Below are 11,561 nucleotides of genomic sequence, written 5' to 3' on the forward strand. Positions count from 1 at the left end.
CACAACTCTTTCACTAGGACCACTTAAGGATTTAAAGGCTTGCTCCAAATGCAAGTATAACCGTGGCTCTTACGAGAAAGAAATAGCTTTGCAATTAAGGATCCCGTAATTGGCTTTTGTTTTCTGTATTTCAACTAGTGCACTCACTTCATGCAATTAATAAAAACAACCACATTAACATAAACACATAGGCCATATCATATATTAGAATATCTCTGAATCTTAAATAGTGCCTTTGAAAAATGGTTTGGTGATTTTCTGATTAAAAAAAAATAAAATGGTTTGGTGTTGTACACTAGTGTCTCGTCATTTCTTTTAATCTTATCTTACAGTTTTGACATGCATCTTATAAATAGAGGTATCAAATTAAGTGGGAGTGTACCAAAACTATAATAAAACAAAATAGATTTTCATATAACATACAACAGTTTTTGCCTTGACTTGATGTACCCCACTAAACTTGACACCCCCGTTAACAGTGTTGCTTATAAGTTCTCTTAATATCTTCCTACCGTTTTTCCAGGAGCCTCGTCATTTTTTTTGACCTTATCTTATAGTGGGGGTCTTTTCATTTCTTTCAACGGCATCCTACAATTTTTGCAGGCGTCCAGTCACTTCTTTCAATCTCTTTTTACATGTTATGAACAATGAAAATAGTAAATTCATTCCCTATATAAATAAGTTATTTCCCACCAAACTGAGACCCATCCAACTCTGCCAGTATCCACTCTATCTATGAAAATAAACTCATCCTTTTTCTTATAATTTTTTTGAAAAACTTTCATTCTTAAAATTATGCTTCAAAAGCCTAACAACCATAATTGTAAAAAGCATCGAGAAGAATTTATTTATTTTTATTTTGAAATGGAATTGATACTTTGAGAATCGGATGTGTCTGCATTTGACCGAGGAGGAATCTATTAATTAATACAAATAAATCAAATGACTGTTCATTAGATCGACGTGATGCATACCCTATAGGAAGACTGGAAGAGACGTAAAGAAACGACCAGACGACTGAAAAATCTGTAGGAACAAATATTCAATCCACGGCATCATCTTTAAATTTCAATCCAACTAACATCAAATAATTAATTGATTTAAAATCATGCCAAAAATATCTAAGTTTGATCCAACCAAGCTCTCCGCTTAAAAGTTCATCACTATGGAAAGGTGTGCATAACAATTATTTTGTTACCTGAGGGGCTCTAGTTCTATAAAACAAAATTCGGATGTCAGCAACCTTATTTTGTGTAACTTTCCTTTTTTTTTTTTTTTTTTTTGAACATACCTAAATCCTGTACTGCCTTCGTTTATGGAAAAAATGTTACTTTCACTTTTTTAATTTGACCTATTAGATAATTGTTGTACACCCGCTCCCAAAAGTTAACATTGGGAATTGGATACGATAAGACACCATGATGATGTGTAGTTTTCAGGGAAAATATTGTTATAATCTCCACTTCTTTAAAACACTAAGTCATATCCGTTTCCCCGTGGCACGGTGAACGTGACACCCCCTTCAAAACTTTTCAAAACTTTGGGCATTAGTAAATCTGGAGAGGACATTTGGCAATTCGTTATTGGTGAACACATTAATATTCCATTCACACTCAGCTTACACCCGAAATTTAACCGGACATTATTAATATTTGACTGGGCGTTATTCACCCGAAATTACCTAGACTACATGTAAAATTATTGGTATCAGCTTTATCAGCTTGATACTAAAGGTTTACAAATTCTTGACAGCATTTGATGAATTACCTAACCTAAGTTTAAAATTTTATAGTGATTTGTTCTTTGCAAAGAGCAAGATACCATGTGTTGATACTTTTAAATCCAAATTATTACCAGCATCAACAGAGGACGAATCGACAACTGCAAAGAAACGAGCAAAAACCTTCGCTGCAAGTTACATGGATGGTAACATGTTTTGCCTGTTCTTTTATATATGGTACAGTCAAAGGCTTCTTTTATATGTTTTTTACGTGTTAATGTGCATATTGTTGTTTTGAACATTAGGGCATAAAGAGGGTGACAAAAATGAGGAAATTCATGAAGGTTATGAATCAGAAGAAAAGTTCCCATATACATGTAAGTTAAGCATGCTTAAACTGTAAAGTAGCATGGATTCAAGGTCTAATCGAAACTTACCATTGTACTGAATCTTCTATATTGACCAATGATGGAGCTGACAAAGCATGATGTCGGGGGGTTCAACTGCAGTATGCCCTCATTGTCAAGCAATGATGTGGGATGAAGAGAGGACCAACGAAATCCAGAAGAATAAGCAGTCAGAGTTTGGACTTTGTTGTTTGAAGGGAACTGTTAAAATCCCTCTACTGCGAGAAACACCAGAATTTTTAAAATACTACAAAGATATTCAGGTGGTGGTTCCCGATCATCTAAATTCATACTCAACATTAGGGCTTACAATTCTGTGTTTGCATTTACCTCAAACGGGGCCAAGGTGGCAAAAAATCAGAACGATGGCTCAGCACCATGGGGATTTACAATGCATGGCCAAAATCATCACTGGATTGGTTCTTTATTGCCATTGGACGATAAGTTACCTGAATTTTGCCAACTGTACATGGTAGATACTGAAAATGAGATACATAATAGAAAGAATGCTCTGTGCAGGAAAAAGAATAAATTGGAGACATATATAACCGCAGATACTCATGCTGATACAGAAATGAATTACATCGACGAGTATCAAAGTAAAACCACAAGCCAATTGGATGACAATGTCATAGCAGGGTTGAAGGAAATGTTGGACAGGCACAATTGGTTGTGTCAGAAATTCAGAATGTGGAGGGATTAGTATAAGGAGAATGAGCTAGGAAAATTTGATCTACGGCTTATTGGCACCCACAACAGAGATGCATTATTTTCCAGATTATCAACCATTGGTGTGAATGTTTTTATACAACCAGTTGCAAGTTTGTCGGAAACCAAATACAAACTTGGGAAAATACAACAGGTATCAAAATTTTGTTCCAATCATAATCAGTAAAGCTAACGGATAATGAGGAACGTAAAAGCCAACGGATACAATCATACCAAGCACTAACCGGTCAAATTTCTCAATGTAAAATCATAATTCTAGAAAGCACAAATCAACAAGTCCGAAAAACTCACCCTAGACTCCATATCCCTCTTCCAACTTAGGCTTCCTCCGCATTCCAAGTAGCAAGGCACGTTTCTTGCACAACTCAAGCTGCAGTCAAAAGAATATGAGGAGTTGCTATCAATTCTAATTAGGAAGACTTAAAGTACAAATTAGCTCGATCATTTTTTTCTTGGAAGCAAAACTTCTATAACATTTTAATCTGTACAGTTCTACTGAGTGTTGGGGCGAGGCTGAAATTTGTATTGGGTTGTCCCTAGACTATAGAAATCAGGTACAGGGGTGTTAGACACAACTTCCGAAAAAACTAGGTGCATAATGTACAAACATCTATACTGCATACAGTGATTAAATGATTGCATGTCAAACCAAGGCACAGAGAGACCTAGAATTCTAACAAAATCTACAATCACATGGAAAATATCCCCAAAGAGAAGTAGGTCATCACAAAATACTTCTGGCACTTTTGGATTTGATATACAACTAAATGGAAAATTGAAGAGGCTCACATTAATCAAATATATGGCTATATGATATTGAATTGAAATTAAGTTTTTTCTTGCACAGAAGGAAATTTAGTTTTAGGGAGAAGCAGATAGTAATTTGAATTTCACAAAATCGAAAACAAGTACACAAACAATTTAACATATCCACTAATATAAAAGAATTCCTACCTGATTCGACACACTACCAACGATTCCTCAGAGATCGTAGATTGAATCAGAGATTTGAATAAAAAAAGAAGAAAGAAACAGGATGAAGTTAGGTTTAGATTCATTTTCTAAAATAAAGTTAGGTTTCATGACAGTTCAGAGAATGGAGTTGGGGCTTGATTCGAAAAATGAAATGGAGTTGGAGATTGAATCGAATGAGGGATTTCTAATTCAACAGTTACGGTTCCAGACATGAATTGAAATGAAATGTGGATTTGGTGTGTAAAATACAATGTAAATTTGATGTTAGAGAATTCTGGATTTGAACCGGTTCTGGAAAGAACCTGTTCCATTATATTCCTTCCAAAGCCTGTTCCAGACAAATGTAAACCGGTACAACGTTAAGCAGTTCCTTTTAATCAAATTAAAAATCCTAAGCATGCAAATCAAAATTACTAAGGTACGGTGTGAGGCGAAGCCGAGCCATACCAAATCAAAAATACACGGCAGACCGAGGCGAAGCCACACCATACTAAATAAAAAATATGAATATGGTAAAAAAGATGTCGAGCTTAATAAGAAAACACCATAAAAAATCCTACATCTGGACAGGACGAGATAAAACGGTTTTCGGATACGCCCGGTGCTTAGTACGGGTACAAAATCTAGTTTAGTGTATACGTATATGAATCTAGTAAACTAACTCATGGTATAGCTTATGTAGCTAAAAAAGAAAAAGGAAAAAGAACAAGAGAAATCGATGTATACCGAATATAAACACAGTTTTATGACCCTATTTAAAAAACAAAGGTAGTAGCATTAACTGCCAAAAGAGTTCAGATCGATCAAAACAAGGAAAGCTTGAAACAAAAATCATACCGTGTAAAAGATTAATCGAGAATATATCAGGACCAAGATTTTTAAAGAATGAAGCGTTTTTAAATTTTAAGAAGCGAATCTCTTATATTGAAGCGTGAAGCGTCGCTTTATGATTGATGTTTGAAGCGTCATGAATAATGTTAGTTGTTCTTAGGTAGTTGTCAAATGTATATTTAAGAAGATAATATTCTTATATATTTAATATATGTCCAATTATCATCAAAAAACCAAGCCGTGGCTCAGTGGTTTAGTCCTCTATGAGTGACGAGCAGTTGTGGGGTTCAAATCCCCTCACCCAAAATTTAAGATTTTGAGTCTCTACCACCAGATTTTCGTACAAAATCCCTTTTCAATCCAAAACCAAAAAGGCGTTGAACACTTTAAATAAATATTATTTTGAAACATCTATTTATAAAAACCAGCCCGAAAAAGTTTCTATCCTAACTTATCCTCCAAATTTGTCCACCAGGCACCACCTAATAACACACAAAAATGGGCTCTGCTGTTTTTCCCCGCACCATTTTATTTGTTGAATGACCAACATCAATGCCACCAAATGGTGGAACAGAATGGTGGAAGGGAGTGGGAAAAGTGTAACAACTTTGCTAACCAACTGCGTTATTCAAAAGCAGATAACTGTTCAAGATGAATTGTGCTAGGCACCAAAGATTTCCGCTTCAATTTATCCCGAAAGAGAGCCGCATAGGCACAGCCATGCATTCTCAACACCACCACCTCTCTCACACGGTGAATTTTTCAAGATATATTTCTATATTAAGTTTCTTGGATAAATAATTCTACGTTAACTGTCGGAAATCCCATAAGGTGCTGCCCTATGCCTACATGGAGAGTATGCTTATCCACTGTAGGCACCACATCGGATGTGTCTTACGGTACATCCCAATAGATTTCACCCCTGATAGATGTAGAATTATTGTCCTTAGATAGGGTAAGATCTCCACTATTATGTTGTCGGCAAACATCGCTAATTGGAATAGAACTATCTTCTTCTTTAACCAACTAGTCTCCACCCAAGAAATTAAGATCATACAATAATGGTCTACTGACGGACAGACTGGCCACAGATGAAGCTACCGTTTCTTTGTTTAAGAATTGGTCCGTCTAATCCTATGTAGATGCAAAATACTAGAGGTGGCATAAGTCAGTTTGTTTCATAAGCAGAGTATATACCCAGCAAACACCTATAAGCAGTCTATGCTCTGATGTCATGCTACATGAGGTGAAAATGTAAACACTTCCATTGATAAAGAAAGAGGAGTTCTGAGATATTAGAGAAAACTAGTACACATAGAAATATAAGTAAATAGACAAGCAACCGTGTTTCAAATGACAGCATTAACGGGTCCAGGCTAGTAAATGTAGTTTAGAGTCCAAAAAAAGAATGAAGAAAAAACTAGCAAGCAAATCAAATTTTTGGTGACATGGACTGGTCGAGGTTATTTATACAAAGTCCCAGATACCTTTTCAGCAAGTCAATTTCATCTCAGCTCCTAAGAGAAGAAAAAAAATGCCACCTTGGAAGACAAAGAGGCGCTTGAGAAACGCATTACCTTCTGATGAAACTTCTTAACTTTATCCTTATAAAAATACTTATCTCTACTGGATCTAGGTTTGCAGTGATGAAGAACTATTCTCTCCAAAAGCATGGCATTCTTCAACAAAATTCCGATAAACTCAAGTTCGAAATCACTTCCTTTTAGCCCACTAATCTCGACAGACTTGAGATGTTTCAGGGTGTAGGTTGATGACGATTCTTCTAAACTGAGAGTTAACTACACATCAACCAAACAACATAATGCTGGTTAGTTTACAATCTCCCCGACTACTCCATAATAAATTAAGCTAATTGCAAGATGATTTAAGGACTACCAACCACATCATTATCCGGCTCAAACTCTGGTTCCAAATCCGAGTCTGAATCTGACCCCTCATCAGATTCATCATCATCAGAATACTCGTTTATGTTGCGATCCTAGATAACAAACGTAATTGACGAACACTCAAAAAATCAAAATTGTTCTTACATATATTAGGTGAATAAAGTGACCCAAAAAACAAGAATAGCATGAGCAACAAAACAAAACTAACCTGAGGAAGTTCCAATGTAAAGGATTCAATACAGGGCATAATCTTGAGCAGGGAGGCAATCGCACGCATAGAGTGTGGTGAGAGACTCATCTTTCGCAGCTTAAAATGTAGCAGATTAGAGAATTGAAAAGGCTGATTTTGCAACAGTTCTGGAATTCTTCTGACATCCTTGTCATACAGAAACAGAAATTCAATTAGATTTTAATTGCGGGTTAACTTGTACTAGCAACTAGAAACAGAAATTCAAGGCGTGAGCCATAACTACAGGGATCACATACCAATTTAGCCTATCAAATCAGGAAAAGCAAAGGAATCAAAACGGTCGAACTAGAAAGAAAACAAATAGAACATATATACCTCAACCGGAAGAAACGATATAGTTAAATCCTTCACATTACGAAGTACTTCAAGAAATTCTAAGCCTTGCCAAGTATACGCCACAGGAAAGTCGGCATTTCTTGGTTTTACTTGTACATCAGTATCAGCAGCGAGTAGAGAAGAAACATTATCCAGCAAAACAAAGTCTAGACTTGATGAAGCGAACGACAAAAGATTTGGAGCAGATAACCTCAATTTATTGTGACATAGTTTATTATACTTGATATGCAATCCAAAGTGCTTAAGCGTTAGCGAAGAAATAGAGATGCTTATATGACCATTACTACTAACATCACTCAACTCCAGATGTTCCAAAACAGGACAGCTTGACAATAACTTTTGAATTTGTTCTTCGTTGTTTAATGAAGAGTCTTTCAGTTTCAGATACTTAAGACGAAATAAACATAAGGAATTTGGTAGAATAATCCTACATGATATATCTAGGTTCAAACTTTTCAATGACTTGCACATAAAAACACAATCCGGAACCTTAAATACTGCCTTACTGTCGTAATGGACATTAATATCTTCAACATTAGCCTTAACAACATGAATTATCCATCTGTGAAGACGACTGGTCCAAAAATCATCAGCTCGACTATAAAAAGGTCCACAAACAAGATGAAACTTTTGAATATCAGAACCTCTGCTATCACGGAGAGTTAACACGTTATCAACGAAATCAAGAACACGTTTGTGATCACATGTACGGCCTGAAAAATATAGCTTCGAATCGAAGTTTAAAGCCGGGAGAGAAGTCCAGATATATCTCCATCTCTTTGACAACACACAGGTTTGGAGGGCATACTTAAAGTCAATAAAAGAAAGTATGTGATGAATGAGCGTTTCTGTTAACTTGCTAATTCTGTCTACTTCATCGTTAGAAGAATCGGATGAATTTCCTGTTTCCATGGCTATTAAAAATCACATGAAGAAGAGAAAAGAGAGAAAATACTCAGATCAAGAATAAAGTCAACATGAATATTGCTTCCGATTCCAGCAGCTTTGAACTTTAAAGATGGATCATGGCTGCCTTAGCATTCAATGGTTTCGATCAGATACTTATTGTTGGCTTTCTGAAAACCCTGATCCTGTAGGACACATGATAGATTAATGCAGTCAGCTATTTATCTCGTGATCAATCAGGCTAAATAATGACCATTATTGCAGTCATAAGCTTCAAGTGCAAATGTGTGGCTACAACTATTAACTTAAAACGATACAATGTTTGAGCCATTCCTGGGTCCTAAAGGTCCCTGTGCGAACTTGATCACATCGCCTTTTAATCTTTTACAAGAAATCCAACAAAAGTCCATTAAACAACCTAATATACAGTTAATCCATGGGAAAACACCCGGTAAACTACCACAGATCCATTGAAAAACCTAAATCTATAGACTCATATCAACAATAAAAAAATTTAGGCATCTTAACATTAAATCTGTTTAACATTAAATCTATAGACTCATATCAACCTAATATACAGTTCTCGAAACCTAATTCAGTTTATACAGAAATTTCCCTAATTTTTCATATCATAACATTAAATCTGTTCAACTCAAATTCAACAAATAATTGTGAATCAACTGTGTTCTAGACCGATTTAACACTATCATCAATGCTAGCAAATTCGGAAATCAACCAAATGCAGGACCTAGCTAATCTAGGGTTTGGAAATAAAACCAGTATCAAAGTAAAACCCTAAACTGGATAAAACAACAATAGATTGTAGAAGTCCCTACCTTAAAAGATCTTAGATCGTCTCTTCTCTTTCTCCTTCGTTATGGGATTGGAGGAGTTAAAGGAAACGAAATCGGCCGGGAAGAAACTATCGTTTCCACTGTGGGGGCCGACAAACAAAATAACCAGAGGAAGTAAGTAAAGTAAAGTAAAATAAACAAGCTACATTCACATTTAAAGATCTCCAATGCGATAATGCCCAGGGGTCCGTCAAACTTCGAAGCAGGTGCGTCAGTGGGTCGGGTCCAGGAAAACCTATCACGCGAACGGTTTCGGATTTTCACTTCTTTTTTTTTTTGTGGTCCGGTTTCGAAAAAGGAATTTTGATAGAGTGACTCAGTTTTGAATTAGGGTAAAAAAAGTGTCCCCGTTTTTTTGCACTTTTCTAAACTGTCCCGTTTTTTTTCTTCAAATAACGTTTTCCATCCCGTTAAATGCAAGGTGGCAGTTATCTCACCTGTTAAAAAATCATATTTACCCCTGAACTATATCGTGAAGTATGAACTCTAACCATAAACCATGAACCCTAAACCCCTAACCCTGAACTATATCGTGAACCATGAACCCTGAACCATGAACAACGAAGCCTGAATTATGAACCCTAAACCCCTAACCCTGAACTATATCGTGAACCATGAACCTAAAACCATGAACTTTGAACCTTGAACTCTGAACCTTAAACCCCTAAACCTGAACCCCGAACCCTAAATCCAAGAACCGAGCTCGACGAACCTGAAAAAATGAAGTAGAAGATAAACGTGACAAGTAAAGGGTAAATAAGTAAAAAATTGGATGGAAAACTAAATTAGATGAAAAAGTTAATAATAAGGACAATTTTGAAAAATTGAAAAAAACGGGAAGTTTATCAATATTGGTAGAAAGTAAGCTATTTTTTTATTCCTAGGCATGTTAAAAGAAACAAAAAAAAATCAGATTTACATAGGTAGAAAGTCAAGATTGTAACTTTATTGCTTTGTCCATAATAGAGACTATTCCCTGTTTTTAATAAATTTGGGGTTATTTCTCTATCCAATTTTTTCTTTAAAATACTAAGAGTGTGTTTTTTATTTGTTGACTCGGCATTTGAATATGACTCGGCCTCTGATTCGGTTCGATTCAGATATCAGATCGTCTATTTTTTATTTTGAGTCAGATCTGACTCGCTATCTGACTCAGACCATTTGAGTCGGGGATAAAATACCCCTGACTCATGGAAACTGACTCACATATTTTTGAGTCAGATATGATTCAAAAAAACAAATATATTGAGTCAGATCCAGATGAGTTAGGTGATATCAGGCAGATCCAGACGAGTCAGATTCAGACAACTCAGATGGGTCACAAAAAAACAAACACACTCTAAGCCGATCACTTTATTTCTTACAAATCAATTAGTAAAAAACATGAAAAAGGGAGTTCAAATGATTGGATTTCTTATTTCTTGTGTAAAACCAGACCAGCCTGTTTTGTGAATAGGAGGGAGTAGGAATACAACAACAACCTGGTCAAATTGGGTATGCCCAGATTAATTGGGGTATACCTAATAAGACAAAATCCGAGTCATTATGAAGTAAAACACACCATCCTTTAACCAGTTATTTTCAAAATACCTAATCTATCATTGGTTAATTAACACTAAGAATATGTTTAGACTAATTAATTTAGTTAGTTAATTAGTTGAATTAAAATTCTCAAATTATGTATTGTTTGGATTGAATTCATGGATTATCTGTTACGATTTTTGAGGATTTTTTTTTTTGACGGAAATGAAACTACACTAGCAAACACTTCTACATAGGGGATTGCAAAGCTGCTAAGTGATTTCATACTCAAAATTACAGAAGGAATCAACACTTTTAATTCTGAAAATATGAAAAGTCGGCAAGGTCGACAAAAAAATATCCTGCCGATTATGAAAAGTCGGCAAGGTCGACAAAACAATACCCTGCCGACTATAAGATTGTTGACATATAGAGAAAGGTTTTACAAATGCATGATTATTCGGCAAGGTATTAATTTTATAACCTGCCGACTAAACTATATTCGACAAGGTATAAGGATGAGTACCGTGACGATCCTGTAAATGCTAATTTCAGAGACGAAAAGTCGGCATGATATTCAACCTAAGAAGATAGCGACTAACAATAGTCGTCAAGGTCTACAAAAAAATACCATGCCGACTAATACAAGTCGGTAAGGTCGACAAAAAGATACCATGCCGATTGCTGATAAAAATGTGGAATCATACGGGTTTTGAAATTGGGTGTGATTTTGAATGGATTTTGGACGGCATGGTTTTTTTGGGGGGACAATTTGGTATTTTAATACCTTTTAGACACCCCTTAGCATACTAGGTTGGATGGGTTTAAATTTATTATACCCCAATTAATCTGGGTAAGGATGGCATGTCGGGTAGAAATAAATTTGAAGATTTTGTATAATTAAAATACTAACTTAATGATTAAGAAAAAAAATGATTTCAATTTAATTAAATAGAAAAAAATTATTACATCGATGAAGCAGGAAATCGAGAAACGAGTTGCACCGCAAGCCCTTTTTAAATTGCAAATCCTATCCGTTTGAAAACAAACGCTTTCGTATCAAAAGCGAATGAAATAAAAACATGTCCATTATCATGACATGTTTTCTCATGTTTCGCTACTTTA

The 11,561-nt window shown here is 35.5% G+C and overlaps 1 protein-coding gene and 1 long non-coding RNA gene across 2 annotated transcripts; both read right to left on the reverse strand.

Annotated features, from left to right (window-relative positions):
* Window positions 1–1,257: 1,257 nt before the first annotated feature.
* On the reverse strand, window positions 1,258–4,037 carry LOC113325166. Its single transcript, XR_003347984.1, has 4 exons — window positions 3,811–4,037; window positions 3,148–3,226; window positions 2,458–2,590; window positions 1,258–2,345 (listed from the first exon to the last, which is right to left on the reverse strand). It is a non-coding gene; the product is annotated as an uncharacterized LOC113325166 (long non-coding RNA).
* A 1,872-nt stretch (window positions 4,038–5,909) lies between these two features.
* On the reverse strand, window positions 5,910–9,030 carry LOC113277892 (F-box/LRR-repeat protein At4g14103-like). The gene is made up of 5 exons (XM_026526865.1): window positions 8,898–9,030; window positions 7,135–8,246; window positions 6,778–6,945; window positions 6,563–6,661; window positions 5,910–6,461 (listed from the first exon to the last, which is right to left on the reverse strand). The coding sequence occupies exons 2-5, from the start codon at window positions 8,065–8,067 to the stop codon at window positions 6,180–6,182; spliced, it is 1,482 nt and encodes a 493-aa protein (XP_026382650.1). The 5' UTR covers window positions 8,068–8,246; window positions 8,898–9,030; the 3' UTR covers window positions 5,910–6,179.
* Window positions 9,031–11,561: the final 2,531 nt, after the last annotated feature.

Source organism: Papaver somniferum, chromosome 1, assembly GCF_003573695.1.
Source record: "Papaver somniferum cultivar HN1 chromosome 1, ASM357369v1, whole genome shotgun sequence".
Lineage (NCBI taxonomy): Eukaryota > Viridiplantae > Streptophyta > Magnoliopsida > Ranunculales > Papaveraceae > Papaver > Papaver somniferum.